This window comes from Neodiprion virginianus, chromosome 4 (genome assembly GCF_021901495.1).
Source record: "Neodiprion virginianus isolate iyNeoVirg1 chromosome 4, iyNeoVirg1.1, whole genome shotgun sequence".
Taxonomy (NCBI): Eukaryota; Metazoa; Arthropoda; class Insecta; order Hymenoptera; family Diprionidae; genus Neodiprion; species Neodiprion virginianus.
Window position 1 is genome coordinate 18,573,620 of NC_060880.1, and position 26,673 is coordinate 18,600,292.

Consider the following 26,673-nt stretch of genomic DNA (forward strand, 5'->3'; position numbering starts at 1 on the left):
ATATATACACTGTACATAATGCGCAGCTATAAATTGTGACTCTGAATTTGATGAAAGTAGGAAAAATGAATATCAGAGGAATATATTCCCCTATACAGAAATTCCGAGAGTACGCAGAGGCGGAGTAAATTTTGCTTCTGACATATTTCTTGGAACGAAAATTCCTCAGCCTAGTTTTTTCGCGTAAGCACATATAATTATACTCGCCTGTCGGGTATTTTATTTAACGCATATGTATTATTACGCTGGAAATTAATTTTCGTACGTACCTGACATAAGTATAAAAGGCTCCGTTCTCCTTTTTTCACGCTCATTTCTTCTTCTCCTGTAATTACATGTACCGTATGTACATATAAACACGTAAAGAGGGCCGATCGAATTTCGTTAAATTGATCAACTGAATAATAAAAAAGTGTGATTTTATAATATTTATATATCTACCTAACCGTTAGATGCGATTTATTTGGTAACTGATATTACATCGATTTCCTAAAATTAAATATATTGTATACGTATATATCTATATGTATATTGTCATAGATATAATTATACAGAGGTTCAGATAGATCTCCGTGCAATGTTGTTCGAGATATACATATACATACATATATGTACGTACGCATATATACGCATTCTTATATACTTACAATGTATATGTATGTATGTGTACATATACGGATAAGTTTTCCTGCTTACTCTCATTTTTTTTATAGTTTTTTTAATTTTTCTTACTTTTTTACAAACACTAAATTATTAGAAAAATACATAATTTATGAAAGAGGGGCGGGGAGGAGGAGGGAAAATGGTGGGTGAAAAAGCGACTGAAATCAATCCCTCGTTTAGATTTAATCCGTTATATAACAAAGCATAAATCGCATTCTCACGTCGATTGTGATAAATGGAAATAAATGTGATAATAAAACCAATCAAACGATAAAGCCCGTCGATAGTTTCGACTTTTTCACGCGTATGTTAGACGTTTCAATCCGTTTAATCAAATCAAGACTGAACAGTATTCGCTGAAGTTTACTTGGGAGAAAAAAAGAGACATGACGAACGTAAAAGAAAAAAAAAAAAGAAACATTGAATGATAATAACGATAACGAGTAATCAGCTTATCGTGGACGTAGAAGTTCGATGAAATATGTAATGGATAATAATTAAAACGAATACGCACAAAATTCCTTGAAGGATTTTACACCGCTTCGATGCTGTTTTCGTATTCGCGCTTCGAATTGAGAACATTTGTGATCAGAGAATTAGAAGGCATGATAAAGAACACGGGTAAATTAATTGTGCAGTTTTTTTTTCACTCTGTCTTCAACCAACAAAACTTAAAAATTTGACGTAGTCAAACTAAGATTTGTATACTTTTTAAATGGCATTCGCTAAATTTTTGCCTGGTTTTCAAAACCTCGTGAATGAACACGACTGAAAATCACGTATCAAGAAAAAAAAAAAAAAAAAAAAAAAAAAAACGAAATGAAAATTGTTCATTTTGATTAAATTTTTTCAAAATCACTTACGTTTGCTGCTGAATTGGAAATTATCGAAAGAAACAAGTAAAAGAAAAATTCGGTCCTTTTAGAAAGGATTCTCGTTTTGTTTCGTTCGGTATTATAACCGCGAGATATTTTCTATAACTTCAGTAATCCTGCATATGCTAATCGATTCCACGATAAATTTCGGCATGTTCAACCGCATCGTCGTGTATTCAAAACCGTATTAAAAATCTTGTGCGTACGTTCGTATTCGTTGATATGTCACCACGATTAAGTCATACCTCAATAATAATAACAATAATATTGATAATAGTCGATAACCGTGATATTCACGCGTAGTCATTACAATATACGTATAACCAAATGTATCTTTTCTAATTTCGTTACAATGAGCTTCTTCCTATAATAATAATAATAATAATAATGTTTTTTTTTTTTTTTTTGTTTTTCATCTTTTATTGATTTCGGGTCAATTTTGATCGCGAATTAGGCTACGTACACATTATATTTCGTGATGTTACGTACCGTAGCTAATATGCAGTAATAATGATGATAATAATAATAATAATAATGTAATGTTTAGGTATCGTAAATGTTTTTTTTTTTTTTGTTTTTCTCTCTTCTGTACAACCGATATCAGTGATAATCTATTATATATGCATATATATATATATAATATATCGTATTATACAATCAGCTGTTTTTTTTTTTTTTAATTTTTAGCTACTTATCGTTAAGTTAGAATTAGTTTAGTTCAGGTTGTTTGGAGTCGCAGTTCATGAACAACTATTTTCCGTACACGTTTTTAATAATGATAATAATAACACACCCTTTAGGTAAAGACGCACGGCGAAAGGTAAACCGAATTCCGAAACATCCGAACACCGATCAAGTATCCAAACTATTCGTATATTATATAATATATACATATACATGCGCCGCAGATAATAATTGATTGCATCGAATTACGGATACGCCTTGACCGACAATAACACTTCCCTTTCTATCATTTTCTTTCTCCCAAAACTAATTCGATAAATTTTTCTGCTCATGTTTTTCAATTATTCGTACAATTAAAAGTACTAAGTACTTGCATCAATAATCCTCAGCCCAATTATCACAACGAATTATCATTGATCAATTGAAGTTTCGTTTTTTTTTTTTTAAACTTATTCTTTTTTTTTCACGGTTGTCATGTTCTCAATATATTTCCCACGCAATTTTTTTCCATCCGTTGTTTAAATTTTTAAAATTTTACGACTTCTCTACGCATACCATTTGCTTTCATTCTTTTATTTTTAGTTTTTAGTTCTTTTTTTCTATTTATTTATTTTTTTTTCAAACCCCGTGTACGCGACGACTTGTTCTATTTACTCTGCGGCGTATTTATATAACTAACATTCCCGACGGTTCGTTAATACTAATTGATTAACGTCAGCACAATTATGTACACGCGGTATACGTACAACAGCCAGACGGAAATTGATCGCAGAGTCTGCGCATTTGCAAAATTGCGAATTTAGAGACAGACGGGGTTTATATAAAGCACACTCTGCGAATGGGGAGGGGGGGGGGATTGCTGCACGATCCAAGTTTTTTCCCCAATTATACCGGAAAATTATGCTGACGTACGAATCCCACCATTTTGTTATTCTCTCCTGCTAATTTTTCGCGAATATAACGGTAGGTAATAATAATGATGGCAATAATTAAATATCTTCAGACTGTTTTTCTTCTTTTCTGTTTTTTTCTTCCTTTCCGAGTGCTACTTTTTTTTTTTTTTTTACCTTGGGGTCAAATTCATCCTTTCTTCGTTGACTTGAAGTTATATCATACATATATATTATGATTATTTATATACGTTAATATAGCGTATTTCGTATGATACCGTATGAATATATCATATTAATTATAAATGCGTACGGTAATTGATATTATATATATATATGTATTATGTATATATATATATAATGTGTACAATAACTACATGTATCACCTATTCAATATGTATATATGCAGTTCGTATAGCATGATAGGTGAATTGTAATGTTATATAACATGATCTAATATGTTAATATTATTTAAGGTAGATAAGGTATAAATTAACTAATTACTTATAACGATAATATATATTTATATCATATGTGTACATATATATATACATGTATGTATATTATACATATATATACATATACATATATACATTATATAATATATAATATATCGCATATTGATTCTGTCATTTCTATTTTTATTACTCGTATTTCGATACGTAAGACAATATTATTTATTGTAGCGTACGCGTATCGATTTATTATTACTATTAATTTTTTTTCTTTTGTAATTTCCTTATTTTTCAATTAAAGTACCCAAGTATGGATAATTTGTTAACATATTTATATACTATAAATAGTTTCTATCGTTTTTCAATTTTTTCCTCTTCATCTTCTGCAATTTAATTCATTCTCAAATTCATATCGTTACCGCGATTACTTTGTTCGAATAGTTATCCCCTTAGTCTATTCTTATTTTCTCCTCGTTTGTTTTCCTTTTCTCCTGTTCCTCTGAATATTTGTCTTTTCCATTCTCGAGATTCTCCCGAAAAATACATAGAAATATACATGATTCGATGCGATTTTCAAAAGATTGATACACGTACCATGACAGTTTATTTCGTGGATGGCTTGTTCTCCTATACATATATTTATTTATATATTTAAGTGGTATATTTTCTTCGTCTTTAGTGAATTATTTTTGTTTTATACTTTCTTAGGTAATTGGCGCTTTTCATTTTTTGTTTTATTTTCATTTATTTTTCTTTTTCATTTTTTTTTCTTCTCTTCTACATCGTTTTCGTATCGAGAGCCTGCACGCTGAGTTGCATTTAAAAATATTAGGAGAAAAAAAAAAAAAATTAAAAAAAAAATAAAAAAAATTAAAAGAAAAAAAAAAAACTTCACTTCCGCATAAGTCGAAGAAAAGAGCATGATAAGAACGAAGGATTCAGAGGGAAATTCGATAAGAGTTCGGCACCTATTTATTGTTTTATTTCTTATTTGTAGTCGAAATTCTATCGATTTTAATAGTTTTGAAATATGTCTCATTTGCTCATTTTTCTTCGAATCTCCGTCCGTCGTGTGAGATAATAATCAAAATTTTGATTCATCGTATATTAGAATATTATAAATATACCTATGTATATATAAAAATCGATGCATCAAGTACATAAGAGTATAATTCATTTCTCTGCGATAGTTGTAAATACATGCAGGAATTTATGCAATATGGGGGCTAACGATACAATATATATATATATATATATTGTAATTAATTGTTAATGTCAATTGTGTATACGTTGTGTGAATAACTGTTACTTTTTTTCCAAATTGTTGTTCCTTTTAATTTTTCATCCTTCTTCCTGGCGCGTTTCCTTTGTTTTTTTTACACCTGTTTAGAGATATTCAATGCAAAAGGGCGCTCGTTACCGACCGAGTCGTATGGGGCGGAAGATCCGGGGGCTCGGTTGAGGCCCCCGCGTACCCCTATGCCGTTAAACCGAGCCGATGTATTTTCGCCGATAGGAAATTGTGGAGGACGAAGACTATCGGCTTCGGACAACTCTCCAGGTCGAGTTCCTGTAACAAAATCCGTTTTTCCTGTGCACCCCCCGACATCTTGAGTATTTATAATCTATCGTTATCATCCTCTCATCGTCGACGATATTCGCATGCGTAAAGGACGTATCCCGTAAGAATTGATTTCGTGAAAATCGAAGAGAAAAATGATTTTGCTTTTAGTCCAGGTCACGGTTGAATCAATATAACGTAACTTTGATCAAATAAATGCATACGACTCAAAGTTACTGAACGAATAGCCGAAAAACAACAAATTTAATACAACGTCGAACCAAATAATGAAAAATTTCGTAATAACCACGACTTGTTGTTATTATTATTATTATTTTTTTTTTATTGTGATGTTTGTTTCGTATTTTATTTTTCGCATAACATAAAGAAATTGTACGGATTCTACAAAATCGCAATAATAAATTTTTAGTATTCATGCCATTACTTTGTTTCTGCGTCAAATGAAAATATGTTTCAGTGCTTTTTTTCAGAATTGTATATAGAATTTGATTTCTGAGGCCTTTTTTGCGTTTGAAATACGTGAACTTCGATATTTGGAGATACATAACGTACATCGACGTCGAAATCGTCCGGAGCATCCCCTTAAAGGAACGGACCTATCTATTCGTCATAAAAACGAGTATTTCGTAAACTTTCGAAACGTTTATCTTCATCGGGCGAAAAGTGTCGATTTTTTAAAAAAAGATTTCAGAAGCTATATCGTTCATCTCGTATAAAATGTGACCATTGAAATATCTGATATCAAATCCGAAGTAGACAAACTTGTATAAAAACACTTGTAAAACGTTTAATTCAAATCCTAATTGAGCGAAAAAACATAAATTTAATTTTTTATAGAATGCAATCAGAATACTTTCTTTACACTTTAATACAGATTAATTGTCCATACACCTTTGTCTACTCCGCGAATTATTATTGTTTTTTTTATCAAATCAGAGCTAAAACGAACACGATTCAAAAATTGTTAGCCTTTCTTCGATCAAAGTTTTCATATTTCATAAAAACGTAACGTCACAGAGATCGATTCTTTGGTTAATTTTCTAGTAACGACATTCTTTCCTGATCTAAACAAGCAATTCGGAGAGAGAGAAACCGGACGATTCGGAAAAAATTCAGTAAACTCACGATTTCCCCGTCTTCGCCCTCGAAGTCGAGCCACAAAAGCCGGTTTCCATCGTCCGCGGAAAGTCTTAGCTTGTCGAAAGAGCGTCGCCACAGAGGAGCAGGCGCTGATCCGGGGCTAACTCCGTTTCCTAGGGACCTGGAACCCGCGGCATACAAGGCAAAGCCTTCTTCGTGATTGACGACCAATTGGCAAGATCTGCCCTGCCAAACGCAGCCTGAAATTCATAACGGTTCTTGCCTTACCGATTGCTTGCTAGCTTGCTAGCTTGCCGCAGGGAATCGGTGAGAAGGCGTTTCTTACGGAAAATATTGCGAATCGCAAGATCGCAGAGATAACGGAATCGAAAATCGAATAATCAATCGAAGACTGTTAGCTACAGCAATGTTCATTGATGGGTTACCAATCGCTCCATTTTATTTTGTTTCGAATCAAAGCTGAACCGAGTTTTCTTTCTATGTATAGAAATTTTATGCGTTTATGATCAATGTAACGATTGTTTCTACCGTCACTTACGGCGCTATTCATCGGCTGATAAAATTGACTTACAATTGGAGAGGAAACTCGATCCAGTTTTTATGCTAAGAACATGGTGAGTCACTGGTAACCAATTAATGAACATTACCGTATAAGAGATGAGAGATAATGACTACAAGTCATGAGTAGTGGTTAAGAACGGAAAATGGCCAAGAAGGCAAAAAACAACAAGCTCAAACAATTGTCAACAGAGTATGCATAGAAGACGATTAGAGGATAATCGAAAGTGATCGAAACAGGATCAAGATTGCTGAAAAGGAAAAATATCATGGCAAAAAAGAAAACCTGAAATAAACCTGAACGATGTTCAAATGGCCAAATGTGATTGAAAAATCCATTAAAAACAAGAAAATGATAAACAATGGAGGGGGAGGAAAGAACAAAATTCAAGAAAAAATTCAGAGAAAGTTGATGCAGTGACAAATCGATTGGAAAAACCGTGAAAACCAATCAGACATAGAAAAATACGAAACATGATCAACAGTGACCAAAAACTTCAAAAAAAAGTTCATTCAGATTCTACAAAATTTTATAAAATCATAAACAACATATATATATATATATTAGAGTGTCCCAAAAAAACCGACTATATTTTTTTTTTCAAAGAACATTGAAAAATCGTCAGAGTATCTCTAGAAAATGACCCTGTGAAAATATAAGCTCTTAATATTAATATTTAGAGGTGGCGATTTGTAATTTTCTATTTCCCATTTAAATAACATGGGAAAATTTTTTTTTGAACTTTGGAATTTTGTAATGGGATAACGAGCTACTTCATAAGTATGACAAAATCAGGTCTTATAGGAAATTTGATGCTCTACAAAAAAGGTCTGATTGACATTTTGCGTAAATCCAGCCGTTTCAAAAATATCGAGCCTCAAACTTCGGACTGTTTAAAATTATGCTTTTTTTTCGTAAATACAACAAAAATTAATTTATATGTATTATAAACCCAGAATTATCAACTGAAGAATAAATATATGCATATATGCAAAATGTCAATCAGATCTTTTTTGTAGAGCATCAAATTTCCCATAAGACCTGATTTTGTCATACTTATGAAGTAGCTCGTTATCCCATCACAAAATTCCAAAGTTCAAAAAAAAATTTTCCCATGTTATTTAAATGAGAAATAGAAAATTACAAATCGCCACCTCTAAATATTAATATTAAGAGCTTATATTTTCACAGGGTCATTTTCTAGAGATACTCTGACGATTTTTCAATGTTCTTTGAAAAAAAAAAAGTCGGTTTTTTTGGGACACTCTAATATATATATATAATTTCAAATAACACATTGTTTACCTTTCTTCAAGACTGATAAATTTGTCTTTTTTCCAGTAATACAATTCATGAATTATACATTTTACACAATAATACATGCATCCCTACAAAGTACTTGTTTTGGAAAATAAATCCGTTTACAGTGGAGTATAAAATATATTGATAAAAACCAACAGCATTCATAAAAAGAAATAAATAATAACGGTAATTTCATTATACCAAAAAATGCAAATTTTTTTTGGCTTTCTGGGAGTCGAGACGAAAGACTTCAATTATTTCGAACACACTTACTCTTCCGATTGAGAGCAGGTACGTATTTTATGAATAAATATTTCGTGACAATAAACAACCTACCTTGCTGAACGAAATATGCAAATTTGAAAAATATTCAAAAATCCCTGAGAAGATAGCAGAAACATAAAGAAAAACAACACCAAAAACTGGTCAAGAGCGGGTAGAAAAATAACATCACAAAAATAGGAATAAATAGAATAAACAAATGACAAATGGTATACGTTATGCGAAATAGAGAGAGAGAGAGAGAGAGAGAGAGAGAGAGAGAGAGAGAGAGAGAGAGAGAGAGAGAGAGAAAAGAAAACGAGAACGAAATACGGGTTTTTTACTCACGGACGGCGTATTCGCGAAGAGAATGTGCGGCGGTGTGACAGCCCTGGACGATGGCTCTCGCCCAGGTGGCAAGATCCCTTCTTGTCTCTGCCCGCAAATGGTGGGTAACAACGCCATCGATCGTACCGACGCGTACTGCGAAGGTACCTCCGTGCTGAGTACCGGAAGTGCCACTGCTGCTGCTGCTGCTTGCGGCCGCCTCGCCTTGGCGAGGAGTCGAAGACGACACGAGCCTGCAAAGTTGACCGAAAAATTGAAATTTTTAGCAAGAATGAAGAGGAGAATTAAGAACGGCTGTAAGTGCCATTTATCGAAGAAAAAAAAAAAAAAAAAAAAAAAAAAACGAAAAGCAAAAAGAAAATGCGTATGCCAATAGTGAAACAAATAAAGTTATTATAATCAAAGTCTCAACACTGTTATACGAATTTGAAAATCTTTGCTGTCGCTTGAACCGCTAATTCGTTTTTCTTTGATATTCAAATCTCCCAACCTATCTTTACGTTTGAATATAAAGGTTATAATTCAATACACGTGGTACGAGGGTTAAAAAATTTCTGGGTGGAGAATTAGTATAAACTAGCTGTAAAACCCTCGCTCCGAGTCGGATGCCTAGTGTAGCTAATTTTTGTGCTCCTGCGCTCGCTTACGCGATATCAGTGTTTTACCAGATGATATGAGATTAATGAGATACTGGAGGGCGAGATTCACAAGGTAAGGGACCTAGGGTGCAGAAACTACGGTGTGCTTCTCATGGAAGTCGAAATTCATCAGATAAAGGACCTGGAGCGCAGGAACTACGGAGCGCTCGTCTTGGAAGTCAAAATTCACCAGGTAAAGGACCTGGTGAGCAGAAACTGCGGTGCGCTGTTTCCGGAGATTGAAATTCTTCAGGTAAAGGACCTGGAGCGCAGGAACTACTTTGCGCTTTTCCTGAAGGTCGAAATTCACCAGGTCGCGGACTTGGAAGTCGTATTTTATCAGGTAAGTCACCTGGAGCGCAGGAACTACGAGGAACTACCGAGCGCTGGTCCCGGAGGTTGAAATTTAGCACGTGAAGGAGCTGGAGCGCACGAACCACAGAAAATTACTCGTAAAGGTCAAAAGTCATCAGATCGTGAATCTGGACAGCCAAAACTTCGGAGCGCGAGTCCCGAAGGTCGAGATCCACCAGGTGGAGGACCTGGACAGCCAGAACTCTGGAAAATTAGTCCTGAAGGTCAAAAGTCACCAGGTAGCGGACCCGGAGCGCAGAAAATACGGAGCGATTGTCCTGGAAGTCGAGTTGCACCAGGAAGCGAACCCGGTACTCGAAATTTGCGGAGCGCGATTCTCATCCGTCCGCTCCACTGCGCGGTTGTTTCCGGACTGACGAATTCGGCTAGGTGCCTTTCGTCTATATAGATCGATCACGTCGAGAGAAAAAAAAATATCGGTGACGTCACTTTCTGAACATCCAAAATTTGGTTTCGAACTTTAACGCTATGTATGATTGTGAATTCGACACCCTGTATTCTACGATAAGTTTATAGACGATCACCGAGCACCGCGTACCTGCATACCTACATGTTATACGTAGGTATATCGGATCGCGCCTACCCTTCATCCATTAATCCGAATCACTGGTCAGCGAACCTCCCGCAGGCTATAAGGGGTGGTGAATAAATATAGTGAGCTCGTAAAATAGACCGTGACACATTGACGGGCGGCTCGGGCTTAATTATCGAATTTAGTCAGCCATAAACTCGCTTCTACGTATGACGCGTATTATCATTATTATTGTTTTTATACTATAATTAAGAGTGCAGAGTGATATTATATGTTGATTTCAGTTTACGAAATATCACTTATGCGTGGATTTGACTTATTTTTTTATTTCTCGAAGAGCGGAACTACCACAAAATGTTTTTATAAGACGATATTCAAGATGATGACGTTGCGGTGATGCGCACGGGCCTCGCGATAAGAGTGTTACACTTTTGTATTTTCATTAAATTACAAAGATCTCTGTGAAAATACACAAGTACAAAATACTGGATTCGTGTGAAGAAAAGCTTGAATATCGATACTGCACTGAGAGAAATTTTTAGTTCCGGTTATCGCTCAGTCCTTAACTATTTTCATTGTTTACCACAATCGAAAAATTATAGTCCTAGGTACAAAATGAAAATTGGTTTGCAGTTTCTGTTACCGGAAAGTCAAGTATCCGTTACTATTCTTTCTCATTACGATCGGACGTGTTACTATATTTTCTTGATCGCTTCACAATCGTTCAAAATCTAGTCCATCATTTCGATATCACTCTACGATGGCTCATCTTATTCAAGAGACTAATTTCCACGAATTAAGTCGATTATGAACAAGAAATGTCAGTATATCAAAATGCCGACTGATAGAGTCAAAAATACAATCCCTTTTAGTAACTTTGCAGGAAATAGTCTCCTGATTAAGATGAGCCACCGTGGAGTAAAATCGGAGCATCAATGCCCAAGCTCTTGTTTATAACTCCTGTATTTTCGATTTTTGCATTTTTAAACATACATACGTAGTTTACAAATATAATAATTCAATACTCAACTACAGACTATCTCGTAATAAAATCAATGAGAAGTATCGATATCTGGCCTGCAGCCAATTTCCTTACTAAATAACATATAGTTTATACCAATTCCGCATTACATCATCTCTCACAGCCGCTCCATTTCATTTCGCGCAACGAAGAAAAAACTTGAAACCGAAACACCTCCCTCCCTCCTCCTTATCTCCCCGTGTCAAAAGAATAAAAATAAAAAATAAAAAATAATAAAAAAAAAAAAAACTGCCATTACAGGCAGGGTTATAAATGCTCGAGTGCGGCGAGATCAAACCGAGTGAAATAAGCGTTGCACGCGGGGGAAGAAAGAAGCAGCAGCGCGAAACGTCTCGAGGGTGAGTTGCGGCCCCGTTTCGTCTCTCGTCACAGCGGGACGATGCAGGGGTTGAAGAAAGGGGTCAGACTGCTGCAAGAAGAAGGGAAGGAATGCGGCGGCGGCAAGGTGAAAGGGAGGGAGGTGGAAAAGTTTTATCTCCCGCGTCAAAGATGACGGAGACGAATGGGCGACCTCCGACACGGTATCTTGGACCGTTCTTTATTATCGGGCTTCCTGTATTAACGTTTCCCTGAGCGCGCTAGGTCGACTTAAGAAGTCACCCGTGCAGCCTCCCTCGGAGAACTCGACTTACCGCGTGGTGTTTACCTGAGCTGTTTACACCCCTTTCGCTTCCTGGCGAAGAGCGAAGAGTGAATATTCCCGGTAGTGTGCGCCCAGTCAACTAATTAAACGTGGATAGTAAAACGAAGCGTGACTCTTAAGCCGGGGTCGTTAACTAGATCAGCTCTTCCGCTCCGTACTCGCCCACCCCCCCTATGGGGGGGGGGGGGGGGGGGGTGAACCGGTCCCCGTTTAACCGAGGAAAAGACTCTCCGCATCCCCCGTGTTCATTAATCGGTAAATACACACTGGCACGCGCAGGTTATGCCCTCTGTAAACGCATATGTATGGGGCATTCCGTGAAGTATTTATTGAGATCGGAAGTTGAGATATTTGATTTGATTAGGAAATTTTTATACGTATATTAATGGTTAAAAATAGAATTGGTTTTTTTTTTTATAGTTTTTAACTGGCCCTATCTGAGATGAAGAATATTTTATTCAAGCGACTGTCCAAGAGTGGTCGGACTCTTCCTTCCGATTTTTTCGAAAGTTTCTTTTTATCTAAGGTACAAAAAAAAACAAACAAGAAGAAAACGCTGGCCTACTTCGACTCTAATTGTAAAGCTCGAAAAATTGGATACGTGACAGTGGAATTCTCAGAATTATCTCAGATTTTGGAATTGCGTCGATCGGTATGTTCGATTACAAAAATTGAAGTTAGTTCTAATCGATCCAAAGAAATACCGAAAAGACCTGAATGTCTTCAAAAGTAAGAACAATCGTACAAGAAATTGCGGAGCAGATTAAACACGTCGAGGGTCAGATCCCGGTTGAAGTGGTATGGAACGCACTATATATAACCATCCAGACCATGACTGTAAGAAATTAATTAATTATCGTTCAACACTCACGGACCGACGCCACGGGAATCAATTGTCGTTCCCTTTTCAGAACCGAATTCTCTATACACGGACAGAAATTGATTTTTCTAATGATGGGGGAGCATAGAAAAGAGACAGGAAAAAAGGACGGTGGCGAAGAATTTATAATAAGTGAGAGAGAGAGAGATCGAATCGTCGGGAAAATCGTTACGTGTTCAACTTTTCAAGAGCGATACTCAGTTTCGATGAAGGGAGACAGTTATTTTTTTTTTTTTCTACAACGAAGCGTTTCTCTGGGTGAAAAAGTGCGGAAAGTAATTGTTGGGAAAAATTCTGCTTATTAATTTTTGTGGGTGATTAACTTTGAGAGATCGTAAATAATCGAGAAATGATTGTTACGGAGTTAAAAAATAATAGAATGAGAAAAGAAAGGAAATGCTGAGGTGAGAGCTGAAATGATCCGTTAATAATGTTAAAACTGCAGTGAAATATGATTCGAGAAATTCATAGCGTGAATCAGAAAATAATTAAAGTGTCGCTGAAATGAAATTGGAAAGTCATTCGAACAGAGTCAATTAGTTACGAATTATTGAACAGAGCGAAAATGACCAAAATGACGCAAGAAAAAAGCAAAAGAGTCGCAGTTAGGCGGGACAAGTTAAAATTACCAAAAGTTATTACCAAATCATTAAACTACACCAGATATGTCCAAAATATAGCCAAGAGAGAAGGTTCGGTAAAATGAGCCGAGCCTGTAAAATGCGGTTGAAGAATTATCGATGTTTTTCAACATGACTATAAATGGTTAAAACCTGGTGAAAATTAGATTGAATAACCAGAAATTGACCGAGGGGCAGTAAAAAAATGTCATGCATAATACAAAAAAACGGTGAAAAAATAAAAAGGTTGAAGGATATTCTAATATATCAATGAAACAGCCAAAAATGATGAGCGGTTTAGAAACTTAGATTAAAAATTACCAAAAAATATCCGGAGGAGATGAGAAGTAAACGAAATGCGAAAAAAAACCATTTGCAGCAAGTGAAAGAAAATGAATAAAACAGCCAAGAAACTAGAATTGTACGGTTGATCGATTCACCATAGACTTTGATTAATTGTGTTTTTAATCAATCGATTACTCGTTTTTCCAATTAATCAATCAATCGGCCCTTTCAATTTACCGTTTTATTTCGACGAATCAATCAATCGGCTCCTTTAATTACTCATTTTTCGATCGTTGGATTGATTGACAAAAGAATTAATCGAAATCTATGATGAATCGATTAATTGCAAGGTTATACAAGTTTCTCCAACGTCCGAAAAAGTTGACGAACGTGCAAAAAGAAATTGTCTCTTTCAATCCTCGGCAAATAACGAGCCTTAACTTGCATATAATCTTGACCTACTTCGACCTTTACTTTACAATAAAATTAATTAATTATGTTTCGTTAAAAGCGAGGCGTTCGTCACTTATTATACCCTTTCAGACTTGACTTTTGGGCGAATCGATGTACCAGGCAAGAACGTATCACCATCTGAAGTATGAATCATTGAGTGCACAAAAAGACGACAAAATCGAACGCATGAATTGCAGGATTTTTTACATGCCGGCAGCCTGTATATCTAAATAATTTGCCAGAATATTGAAGTTTTATTTCACAGTTGAGTTCACAAACTTGAGAGAGAACAATGAATTAAGAAATCGGTAAAATACGAGTGAATATTTAACAGTCAAAAGGGAGATACTTGGAATTTTGGTCGGATCGTAATTAATTTCTATTGAAAAGCTTGTTCATCGCACAGAGGAAGGAAAAAAAAACGAATTTCCTTATTTTGTCAAATTTTGTCACCCCTATTATCTACTAATTGTTATTTTACCAAATCGGTTGGAAGGAGAAGCAACTATATATACTATAAACGTTATTCAGAGTTTCACGTACAGTTTCAACTGACACGCATTGTATTTTGCGTTTTTCATTCAGTATAGAATAATTATTTTCGATTTATCACCAAAGTGGATATTTTTAAAAAGTTCTTACAATCTGTTATCGGGTCAGGTAAATAGCGAGCCCGAGAATCGAAACAAAATTTCATAATGTTTCATAGAATATCATGGACGTCCAAAATTTCAGTGATACTTTTTCGGATTTAATGGATCTGAACGAATTTTATAAAATTCTTTTGAGGCTTTGTAATATTTCAAAAAACTTTGTACAGGATTTCACTGTGGATTTTACTAGATCCAGATAGATGAGTTTCTGCAAAAATAATTCGAAAAAGATATTAACTGTTGTGAAGAAGCGCTTATACATCGATTTATTCTTTAAATTCAAATTACCACTAAATAGTAAAATATTCCAGAAGTTTCGTTCCTATATTTGTTTCACGGTGTTTTATTATGTTCAATAAATTATTCCTTACAAATTTACTGAAATAGCTATATTTTCTTTTTAATAAATGATTAAATATCACTGTATGTTGATTGAAAAATAAAAGATAAAAGTGCAAACTTTGTTTTGTTTTTTATAATCAGTATTCAACGATAACCGTTGTTATGCAAAAAAGTGTATTATTGAAATTGTATATATAATAGTTAACTGAATAAAAATAAGTAATGACAGAGTAAAATTAAAATAATTTCTATTAGGTTTTCCACGATTTAAGAAGATGTAGTGTAATAATACCTGTAATCTGTATCGAGGCTCTTGTTTATAATTTTAAGCATTTTCGCATAAAAAATCATCGTGGCTTACGAATATATTTATCAGAAAACTAATCATCGTGCGCGTATCTCGTAATAAAATTATCAAAAATTATAAACTTTCAACTGGTGCACCGCTTTAAGCGTCGAGAGCTGACCTACATACCTTCCGGAAACTATACATGGGTACCTACATAGGTATGCACATACATCCTTATACATCGGGACTCTCTCTCGCTCTATCTCTCTTTCTCACTTGAGGAAAATTCTAATATATGCGTTGACGAGAAGCTCGCAGCTCTACGGGTTATACCTCCAGCCAACAATCCCTGCCCGGCAAGATTTGTTTGACGAGGGTTGCACGGCTTCAACAATTAATCATTTCTAATTACTTAACCATTAATTTATACGTTACACACATCCGCACACATTGCATATACAAATGTGGTGCATAAAGCCGGACTTCTCGCGATTTACGCTATTGGCCATCATTCGAACACGTCCCATTCCTTCGGCTTTCCAAATTTTTATTGTACCGTTTTCGAGTCGTTGAATATATTGGTAAGGCACAAATAAATAATTTTCTTAGTAGTTTATTACCGAATAATCGCACCTCGAGTATTTACCAATTCAATATATTCTGAAGATACTAAAATCGTGAAGAAGAACTTGGGTATCGTTGGTTAACTACAAATTGCTTCAAAATGGCTAGAAAAGTAGCTCATCGCCAGATTCGTTTTATTTCACTCAACCATGCCACATTGCGATCAAAAAGTTACACTGTCAGTAAATTCACAGTGTCAATGAACGTCCACACTGATTAGTGTAAAATTGAACACCATCGGTGTAAATCGTTCGATTCTTGACACCAAGTGAAGGAAATTATACAATTTCATTATCTTCTATTTTCACATTTTGAAGGAAATCTCCGTAGCTTAACGAATATAACAATCATCATAAATAATCAATGCGTGGAACTATCTGGTGATAAAATTTTGAAAAAGCATCCATTTCCCGCCAACCAAGATCCTTAAATTTACATAATTTCAAGGTGGCCGCACACCTGGAAAACCTCAAAAACCTAGAAATGTCGGGGGATTTTTAAATTGGGCATGGAAAAAACTGAAAATATCACTTTTCTACAATCGGAATTAGAAATGATATTTTGAGATACCAAGTTCACCTTTTTTCGTCGAGAAAAGAAAATCGGCTAAAACTGATATTTTTGTACATTGTATTTTCCTTCGATCCGAACTGAATTTCAACCGAATATAGAGTCAACAACCTAAACGATTTAGTTTTTAGTAACTTGCCAGAAGTGGGAAGATGTCAGGGAAAACTATATTTTAGGTCCCGGACCCAAACCTTAAACCTGGAAATGTCATAGAATTTTTTCCCCTAAAATTTGCGGCCACCCTTTACTTGGAATATTCTCTCACCTCGTTGCGATGAGGGGGCAGGTTATGCTGGGGGACGCCCACGCCTCCGGACTCCAGGGTGCGCACTCGTAGAGTCTTAGTTCACGGCCAGATACGGCTCCGAAAACGCTGCGCCATCCTCCGCTGCATCCGCCCGGCAGACCAAGACCGAATCCACTTCCGGCACCGCGGGACGTGCTGGCGCTACTTCCGGCTCCGTCTTCGCTGCTCTCGCTGCTGCCCCGTCCATTCTGCAACTTCAATTACGTAGTCATTTAACGATTAAACCTCGCCTTCCCCGAACCCCCGATTTCCGATCAATCGTCGATTAACGAGCTCGAACTTTTCCCTCCGGCATGACGATTTCCCCCCATTTTTTTTTTTTTTTTGGTTATTTTACTCTCTGTGCTTCGCTTCTGCCCCAAGAATTTATAGTCACACGCTGTGCCAGGGGTGTAAAATTTATGTCGATGTCGCGATTAATATTGTTCGATTTTGATTATTGTTTTTTTTTGGTATTTTGATACGAAGATTGGTTTTTTGCCAATTCGTACGGGTGGTATTGCATTTGAAATTGAATTCGAGTTTATTGTACGACTCTATGATTATTATTTCAAGATGTTCGAAACAGAAAATTGAATCGCTAGAAAATTAAAAAAAAAACACGTTACGTATTGCTATCGAAACTAATTTACATTTCTTTTCTTTCACCTCGATCAAAATACTCAAACGTGATTAAATTTTCTGCGTTAAATAATCCCAACTAAATACATACACGAATCGTGCTTATTCAATTAAATGTTTTTATTGGTATAAAAATTGGTGTTTCATTTTTACATTGACAAATAATGTGTGTCTAAGATTTGAAAAATATTGGTGATGCGAAGGTTAAAACTGCCAGATTCTCGACAAATTTACAGTACGAATGAGAAACTCATAATTGTTAGATAATGGTGTAAAAGTATCATCGCAAAGCGAATTTGAATGCATGCCTGTACGAGAGAGAAAAATATGAAAGAAAGAAGATAAAAAAAAAAAAAAAAAAACTGCAGACGCGAAATGAGGCGGGTGAATATACTACGCTTGTGAGTTGAAGATCAGCCTGAATATTTGCCGAATGTTATTTATTAATTCCAATTAAACGAACGGTTGAATAACCCAAAGCGCATGGAGCGAGAGATCGAGAAAGGGTTTGAATTTGCCTTCAACGTTATAAATTAATTGCAGCCACACCGAAGTTTTCATACGATGAAAGGAAATGCCGCCGGCCGCTGCCAGATATACCTACATACATTTATGATGCATAGACACTAGAGTTTTTCTCTTCGACTACTAAAACACTGACGACACAAAACCCGGCATCGATTCGTCCTTTGCAATTTCATTTTTGTAACATGTTTTAAGCAACTTTTATTCCGGGTTTATCTGTTTTTGTTATTATCAATCATTCGTATAATCAATCATTTTTCGTATGTTTTTACACTATCTTACAGAAAATTATTCGAATCACCGGAATATCAACGAGTGTTTTGCGTTTCTTTGATTTTTGGCCATCTGATTTTGGCTTCTTTTTAATACTCCTTATTTTTCTAATCATTAGCAGAACTTGCGATGTTCCTTTTTCCTCACTCTTACACTCTTATTACATCGAATCGATATCATCTATGTGATCATGAATTTTTTCTAATTAATTCGGTCAGGATTGATTCAAAATTTGTAGACATTAGTCCGTAAGTTGCACACATTCGTTGTGACACTGGGGTCACTGGAGACCCCGCATCCAAAATCATTGCGTAGAAACGGGGATATCGATTTAAATGATTTGAAAAAATTCTGAGATCATCTTTAACTATGATGTTTCGAGATAAATTAGTTATTCTTAGCGAAATGAAGTTATCATAAAAATCATAAAACAACAAAACACCAGAAAATGGATCCTTCTACTCAAACGATCATAATTCACTGAATTTTCAATGTTTTGAGCTGAAAATTGATTGAGTAACTCTCAAGACACAGATTCTCGAGAAAAAAAATAGGAAAATACTGCACGATGAAAAAGAGATATTTATTTGAGTGAGTGAGGTTGAATTTTTGGAAAAATAATGAATCAACTATTTCCACAATATTTCATTAATCATCTTGAATCAAATGATATTATTTTGGGTGTTTTTCATATCGAGTTTACTACGTTGAACATATCGCGGGGGTCATTTTGACCCCGGTAAACGACGTAGGGGTTAATGACACTTCCAATATTGTTCCAGAATATACGTAATATTGAACAAGTTTCACTGATTAAAAGTGAATAAATCAAAATTTGACACGGGCAGTTTTTCGAATGATAAGGAGAAAAAACATTCTCTGAAAATTGCAGATTATCTCATTTTTCCCAGACATAACAATCACTACGAGTATATACTGTACAGAAAAAAAAAAAAAAACATTCACAACTTAATGTACAAAACACGAAGTCAAGAATGATCATTCAATTTTTTTCCATCTATATTTGGAATGTAGTCTCGCCGAGTTGTGTGTAATAAAATTGCGAATATAGCTGGTACAGGTAACAGGTGCTCGTCATAGTTTAACATTATCATACAGATACGTGCAGGTACGTGATACGCGACACTCGAATAATCGACACACCCACACGCGTTATATACACAGAAGCGCCAGGACGTGGGGTGGAAAAAAAAAACAAAAAATCTCGTAATTATACAATTTGTCATGCAGGATGTGCAGAGAGCGAACGAAACGTGTGGCGTAACGTAACCTAACGTAACGGAACGTAACGTAACGGAATACAGGAGGAATCAGGAAATAAGCAACGAAAATCGTATAGTGTGACTCGAATCTCGAAACGTGTAATAATTTTTCTAACAAACGAGGGAGTTGAAATTTTTTCCCTCGCTGTTTAATACGTGAGTGGGTGGGAAGGATTTCGTTTTCTCTTTAAAAAGCTGTCTTTTTTTTTTAAAGTTACACATTTACTTCTTCCATTTTTCTTTTCCTGTGTTGCGTTTCTTTTTTGTTGTTTTTTGCTTTTTTTTTTACCTTTTTTTCTCAGTTTTTTGAAATATTTGATTCACCGGGACGTGACGGCGTCCCCTTGTCCCAGCATTCCGAGGATCGGGGGCTGGACCAGCGTAATCCCTTCAACATGCGTACCTACCCGCAACCGTTTTGTGATCGAGATTAATCGCCAACACCGTATAAGGCATATTTATATGTGTGTCGCGTGTGCGTGTGTGTGTGTGTTTGTGTGTCGGATTGTACATGCGACGAATTAATCGATCAGGAAATATACCGCGACATCCGAGTGGACGGTGCTTGCATATACTGGCTGGCATTATACGCGGCAGGAATTTGTCACAAGTATAATTAAAGTGAAAACCTCGATTCTTATTCCACATTTTAAAACGAATTATATCCGGCATTCCGCATGTTGTCAGATATAATGAATATATTTCGCATCGATTAATTCAGATTCCTAAAATAATTAATTGATTTCAAAATGTACATGGTGAGAAAAAAAAATCGTCGAATCAACTAAATGTCCGTTCACGGGCAGCGAAATGAATATTTAATCGTATCGATTCAAGATTTGTTGGTCTAACAAAATGTTTAATTGGATTGTTTAATTCGACTCAATATTTTGTTAGAACAATGGATCTTGGATTGACTCAAATGAATATTCATTTTGCCGCCCGTGAACGCACATTTAATTGATTCAGCGAGTTTTTTCTTTCAGTGTAGCTCAACACTTGAAAGCTAATTGGCACATGATTTTTATTACTATATATGTGCACTTAATATTGCATAATTGAGAGAAAAAAAATAAAAAATAACACCGAGTGGATCATGATGAGATTTTAATAATACTTTGAGGTGAACCGAAGTTTGCAGGAAGTTATTTCATTCCACCGTTCATGAACGTGTAATGATAAACACTTTTTCAGATGTTAAATAAATATTATTCCTCTCGCAGAGAAAATGGCTATCAAGTGTCCTGAAATTCTCATTATTATACACGAATCTTGTTGTTTTAACATATTTAACAGGCCGAAGCAATTCCAGGAAATTGACGATTGGGAAAACGTGTTACGAATTAAGGAGCCTGCTTCGCCACAAAATAATACGTTTTATCGATGTTCAATGATCTAAATTGTAAATTGAGTAAATCGAGTATTCATCTAATTGTTGTAATCATAAGCTACGAACATTTGTTCCAAAATGGAGAAATACAAAATACTAGAATTCAAAATGGTTAAAAGTTTAGTAGATTCGTTCAATTTTACTGCACGGTGGCTAATATTAGACAGAAAACTATTTTTTTCAAAACTAAACAAAGCAGATTTCGTTCCTTTTCAACAGCCATTACAATACATCTATTCGTTGATTACAACCAGTGTCAATGCAGCACTAAATATCCTAAACTAAATGTTTAACAAACTTGGTAAATTTTTAGGAAACAGTCTTTTGAACATATGACAAGAAGAGTATCAGACATTTTGACCAAGCATTCTGCTGCAACTTGTATTATAGGACTGTTTCTTTTTGCCATCCATTGGACCTTCCTTCGTTCGATTTTCAATACATAAAGTTTTCTGAGACTCGTAGTACAAACATTACCACGACTGGGAAATAATAGTGTATCCGTTTACAATTGATTCCATGAGAGCTTGCCATCGAAATTTCAAGAAAGGGCAATGAAAATTAATGTTTCATGCAAAACTACACATTAGGTTTAGTTCATTAGGGCACTTTCCACCTATGAAACTGCGCATCACAAGCTTCACATTTTGAGCCAAAGAAACATCCCTAAAAGTTTCAGCCGAATCCGTGATTCGGAGGTCTGATAACCGTCTTGTTAGCCTCACGAGAATCCTTAACCTAGGTATTTGAAGTCTTACGAATACAACAATCTGATCGAACACCCAGTGTAGGACAATATTAGAGGTTAATATTATTTTCTTCATTTGGTAAATGTTGGAATAACCAATTGCCGAATGTGAAAACACATCGTTAAAGGAAAATTGTACACGATGAACCACCAACTTTCGCGAAATTGTATTTTTCCAGAAGATTTCTGGTTGAGTGAGAGAGGTAGAGATACCGGAGGCGGAGTTATTCCCGGTAGAGTCACCCACGTAGCTGGAGGACGCGTATTTATTCAGCGTTGAAATGCGCATACCTTCAGTAGGCGTCGTCCTCAGAGCGACTGCACCATCCGCAACTCCTCGGCAAAGCCGGGGCAGCAGGGCTTCCCGAGAGGAAAGGGAAGCTTAATACAAACCCCAAGGGTAACACTGAATCGCACTACTTGCGAAGGGGGCTGAGTGCTTAACCCGGCTGTCCGAACTTAGCTCCGTTTGGAAAATTAGCACACCGTAGTGATACGGTGGTTGTGGTTATTACGGTGGTCGAAGAGAAGACCGGATCGATGCACCACAGACTTGCCGAGTTCGCCGGTTTCTGCACCTTTACCAAATAACGGTGAGGCTTTGTGCGATGTAACGATGACACGATATCACAATAAGGAGAAAAGAAGGAAAGAAGAAGAAGAAAAAGAAGAGGAGGAGAAAAAACCGCAACACTCGATTAACCCTGTTATCGCAATGCTCAACTGGCGTCGAGCCTCCGCTGCTTAATGCTTTGGAAAAATGTTTCACGCGGTATATCGAAGAATTATACATTTTTGTAGGCTGAGGAAGATTTAGATGGCTGTAAACCGAATGAAACGTAGTTCATTCCCTCGTCACTCTGTACCTGTATTCCAGCTTTCGTTGCAAAACTGTTTACCCGAATTTCAGAAATCATGAATTCATTCGCTAGAACTACTCCATCCATCGAAGTTTTTTTATTCAAAAATTATAGACAAAATACAATTCAGAAGCTATGTATGACACAAATTTTTTAGTACGACAGTTCACCAATCGTGATTGCACACCCGCAGGTGTAACACAATTTATACGGTACCGTCTTGTCGCAACGGATAAGGCATGTCATCTTTACCAACTGACGAAAGAAGTTTTCAAACTTGTAAGTTCAAACAATCATAAAGTCATTTCCCACCCTCAATTAATGCACTGTATTAATACATTACAGACAGGGTGATATCGCATTGAATTCGGAAGAAGATGAACGGCTGCATGCGGAGTTTGCAACGTGCGGTGCCCATAAAGTCTGGCCGAATGTAGGTATGCGGTTATAGTGGGATACCTAATCCTGAGAATATCCATACATCACAAGGAGCTTAAGTGTCATGGGTGGGGGGTTTGCTTATTGTGCATATACATAATCGGCGGTATAGATACGCCCGTTCTGAAGAATGAATACGTATTCATCCTGCTCCAGCTCGTACATCGCGTATACGCACACACACGCACACTAAGGCTCGAGAGAAACAGGAGGGTATAGAAGGGATTTCCACTTGTTATATTAATACTCGTAGAAGAACCTGGCCCATCCGCCCTCGTATTTATACACCGAGCCGAGGTGAAATTATAATTTTACTACACCCATAAAGATTAGGAGAAATTAGCGGAGTGATTTAGCACTGAACCACCCCCACATACGGCTACCAGCTTCATAACCAACATTTCGGCTATGCACTAGGGGCTGGAAATCGATTCCTCAGCTTTATGCTTGCGAAATAACCGTACAACTTATACGCACACCGCCAAGTAGTTTATGGAACTTCTCAAGCTACTCTGCCTCTTCGAAATTGTTTTTATCCATTTCTCCTTCGCCTTGGTTATAAGGTCACAGTATTATCTCGTATTGGAACAACGACCATTCGATTCGCCATTTTTCTGGCTCTTTGTTGACCTTCTCAGTTAAACAGAGATCATGGTATTTTATTGCCATTCCGTCACCGTAAGAAACACTTTTTCTTTTGTCAACTAAAATCAGTCTGATACTATCTGATGTCAGTTTAACACTATGTCATGCCAGTCCAACACCATCTGACGTCGATTTGACACTGTTTAATAAAGCAGTTTACCATTACCCGGTGTCACTCTAACGCTGTCTGATGTCAGTTTAACACTATCTGATGTCAAAACAACGCAATTTGATTTCAGTCTAATACTATCTGATGTTCAACTCCCAAATTGACCAATTTTTATCAATTTCAACTCCATCATTTTTGACAGTGTACGGCTCTTCTATTCTGAAGAAATAATGTTTACAGTAATTATGCTAAAGACACTTTGCACTATTTCCAATTTTCATAGACGACGATGCACAATTTTCAATAAACATTCCAATCCGCGAAGGACTGAACTGAGAGGACCGAAGCGAGGTATGCTTTATACAACGTGTGACGTTGGTTTCTGGAACCGATGCGAAATTAGTTTCGATCCTTTGATCAGAAGACGGTTTTTCCCTCCTGTTTACTATTTAACGAGTTGGGTTTATTTTTCCACCACAACGCGGAACCGGGGCTGGTAAAGGGGATGATAGCGGCAATTCGCGTCAAAGTACACACAGACGGAACGTGTTGTGGATGCGAGAGAGTGTTTTCACCCCGATCCAAATCTGGTGCCAGAAAGTCCCCGAGGCTAGGCGCGAGCTGGATTTCTTTGGCAAATACGAGGCGACACAGTACCGAGTGAGGGGGCTAATTTCAGAGTCGGTGCTGCGTACCGAAATCAGCGAACCCATCCGAGGCTTTGCCGGCAGCTGCTATTCGGAGGGGTGAAGGAGGAGAGAACGAGGATCGTCGGTTCCTCCTCCTCCTCCTCCTTCTCCTCGGCGATGAGGATCGTTTGCCGAGCTTGTAATTTTCCCCCGAAACCAAGCAATCGTCGCGAGCTCGAGTAGGCTCCTCCTCGGGCTCGAATTCAATACGCAAAGTTAGCTCAATTTATCGGTGAATGCACTCGGAATCGGCGGTGCGTTAGGCGCGCGCCATTACGGCACAGACGCCACTGCCAGCAGTCTGCAAACCGCTCGTACGGATTAGGAGAGAGCTGACAGCGGTGCAAACATCCCGCACTCCGCCCGCTTGAAGCGCACCGACGTTTCGCGACGACGAAAACCGCTGCAGCGGGTTAAGTGCGGACGTATGTACGTGGATGGGTGGATGGGTGGAAGAGTGGAAGGGTGTACTCGTGCGCCCGGAAGGCTTGTGCAAATATCCATCCAGGCAAGCGTAGCAAAAGATGCGGATTACTTTCGCGATGTTTGAATTTTTCTGCACATTTCATTCCCCCGCCCTACACTCGGAATAATTACACTGTTCAAGACTAAAAAAATCGTCGATACCTCGGATAGCTATTCGCATTAGGTACCTATGTCTGGTAAGAAAGGAAAATAAAAGAAATTTATATTTAGATACCACGCCTCAAAACCACGCTCTTACATTACAGGTCTGAAGACTCATTTCCTCGGTAACCACAAGTCACCAGATTTCTATGAAAATATTAAATTGATGCTGAATGCTCGTGACAAATTAGGATGAAATGTTTCGTTGAAAATCCATTTTCTACACTGCAATTTTTGTTTCTTTCCGGAAAACATGAGTTTAGCAAGCGATTAACACGGGGAACGCTTTCATCAGGATATAGCAGAGTTTCAGAAGCGTTATATCAAGGTAGATGGAAACCAACCGTGCTTGCAGACTACTGTTGGTGCTTTCAGAGGGTCAAAACGATAACTGACTAGAATGGGAAAGCTAATCGCTCAAAAAAATACAAGTTTTTCAATGAAAAATAAAGTTTTGTGTCACTTCTGCATGTAATTTAAAAAAAAAAAATAAAAATCAATAAACACTTTTCTACTATAATGAAACCTGATGTGATGTGAGAATTTAATTTATATTATTTATACCTGAATTGGCTTTAAGGTGAGGTATCATAACTACATATACTGTAAACCCAGTGAAGAGAAATATTTCATTTGTTGCATGGCGTTATTGATAGCGAAAATTAATGTTTTGGAGGATGCGTTAAAAAAAATTCCAGGCAACATTGGTATAGTTCTGTGGTCTATTGAATAAATCTAATTTGGGAAACAAGTCTGTCAAATTGACCGCAGTAATATTATTATGGACAATTCAACAGGGTTGAAGTGAATGAGGTTATTGTAGCGACCGCGACGGGATCTATCAGAAAATATCGCTGCATTCCAATTTTGGGACAGTGTATGAATTTCAGTTAACAATAGTGAAGCATAACATTAGTCACATGTTTTGAACTCAACTTCTTCAAATTCAATCCAAAGTTGCAAAACCGCGCTTGGAACATTGTAAGCTGGTAAAATGATCAACTTGGATCCTGAATAGAAAATTCAACTAACCCAGAATTATTTCCCCGAGGGAATCTTGTCTCTTTATGTACACTGCCAAAGAATGTAAGGAGAAAAAGGCAGAGGAGTAACGAAGGGAGAAAAAAAAAGAAGATAGTCAAAATTGCAGCCTGAATAGTTTCATGAGCATAGCGCGATAAGGGACCAATTATAGAAAAGTTGTCTGTGTTTGATGTCTTCTATTTTTTTGCAGTTTTCTTTCACCGTCGCGAACAGATAAAAAAATCAACGAACAATTCACGCTCAGTCCCCCCCCCTCCTTCAATTCAAACAATGTTCTTATCAAATTTAAATTAGATCAACCGATCAGTTCAATTCCAAAATCTTGAACTTGATAATTTCCACATGGCTGAAACTTTATTTTATCCCACGTCGGAATGCTTCCGGGATGGAATGTCAGCGTTATCGTTTTCCTCCCGATCGAGGCATTAGCTCTGAAAGAAAGAGGTCT

General features: G+C 36.7%; 1 protein-coding gene across 1 annotated transcript in view; it reads right to left on the minus strand.

Moving 5' to 3' along the window:
- Positions 1-1,259: 1,259 nt before the first annotated feature.
- The window catches only part of LOC124302932 (beta-1-syntrophin), a 238,097-nt gene continuing 212,683 nt past the window's right edge, over positions 1,260-26,673 (minus strand). Inside the window, exons 4-7 of the mRNA XM_046759533.1 lie at positions 16,932-17,161; positions 8,721-8,953; positions 6,275-6,489; positions 1,260-5,137 (exon numbers count right to left, since the gene is read on the minus strand). Coding sequence (XP_046615489.1) covers positions 5,045-5,137; positions 6,275-6,489; positions 8,721-8,953; positions 16,932-17,161 — 771 coding nt within the window. The 3' untranslated portion in view covers positions 1,260-5,044. The remainder of the gene's footprint in view (positions 5,138-6,274; positions 6,490-8,720; positions 8,954-16,931; positions 17,162-26,673) is intronic.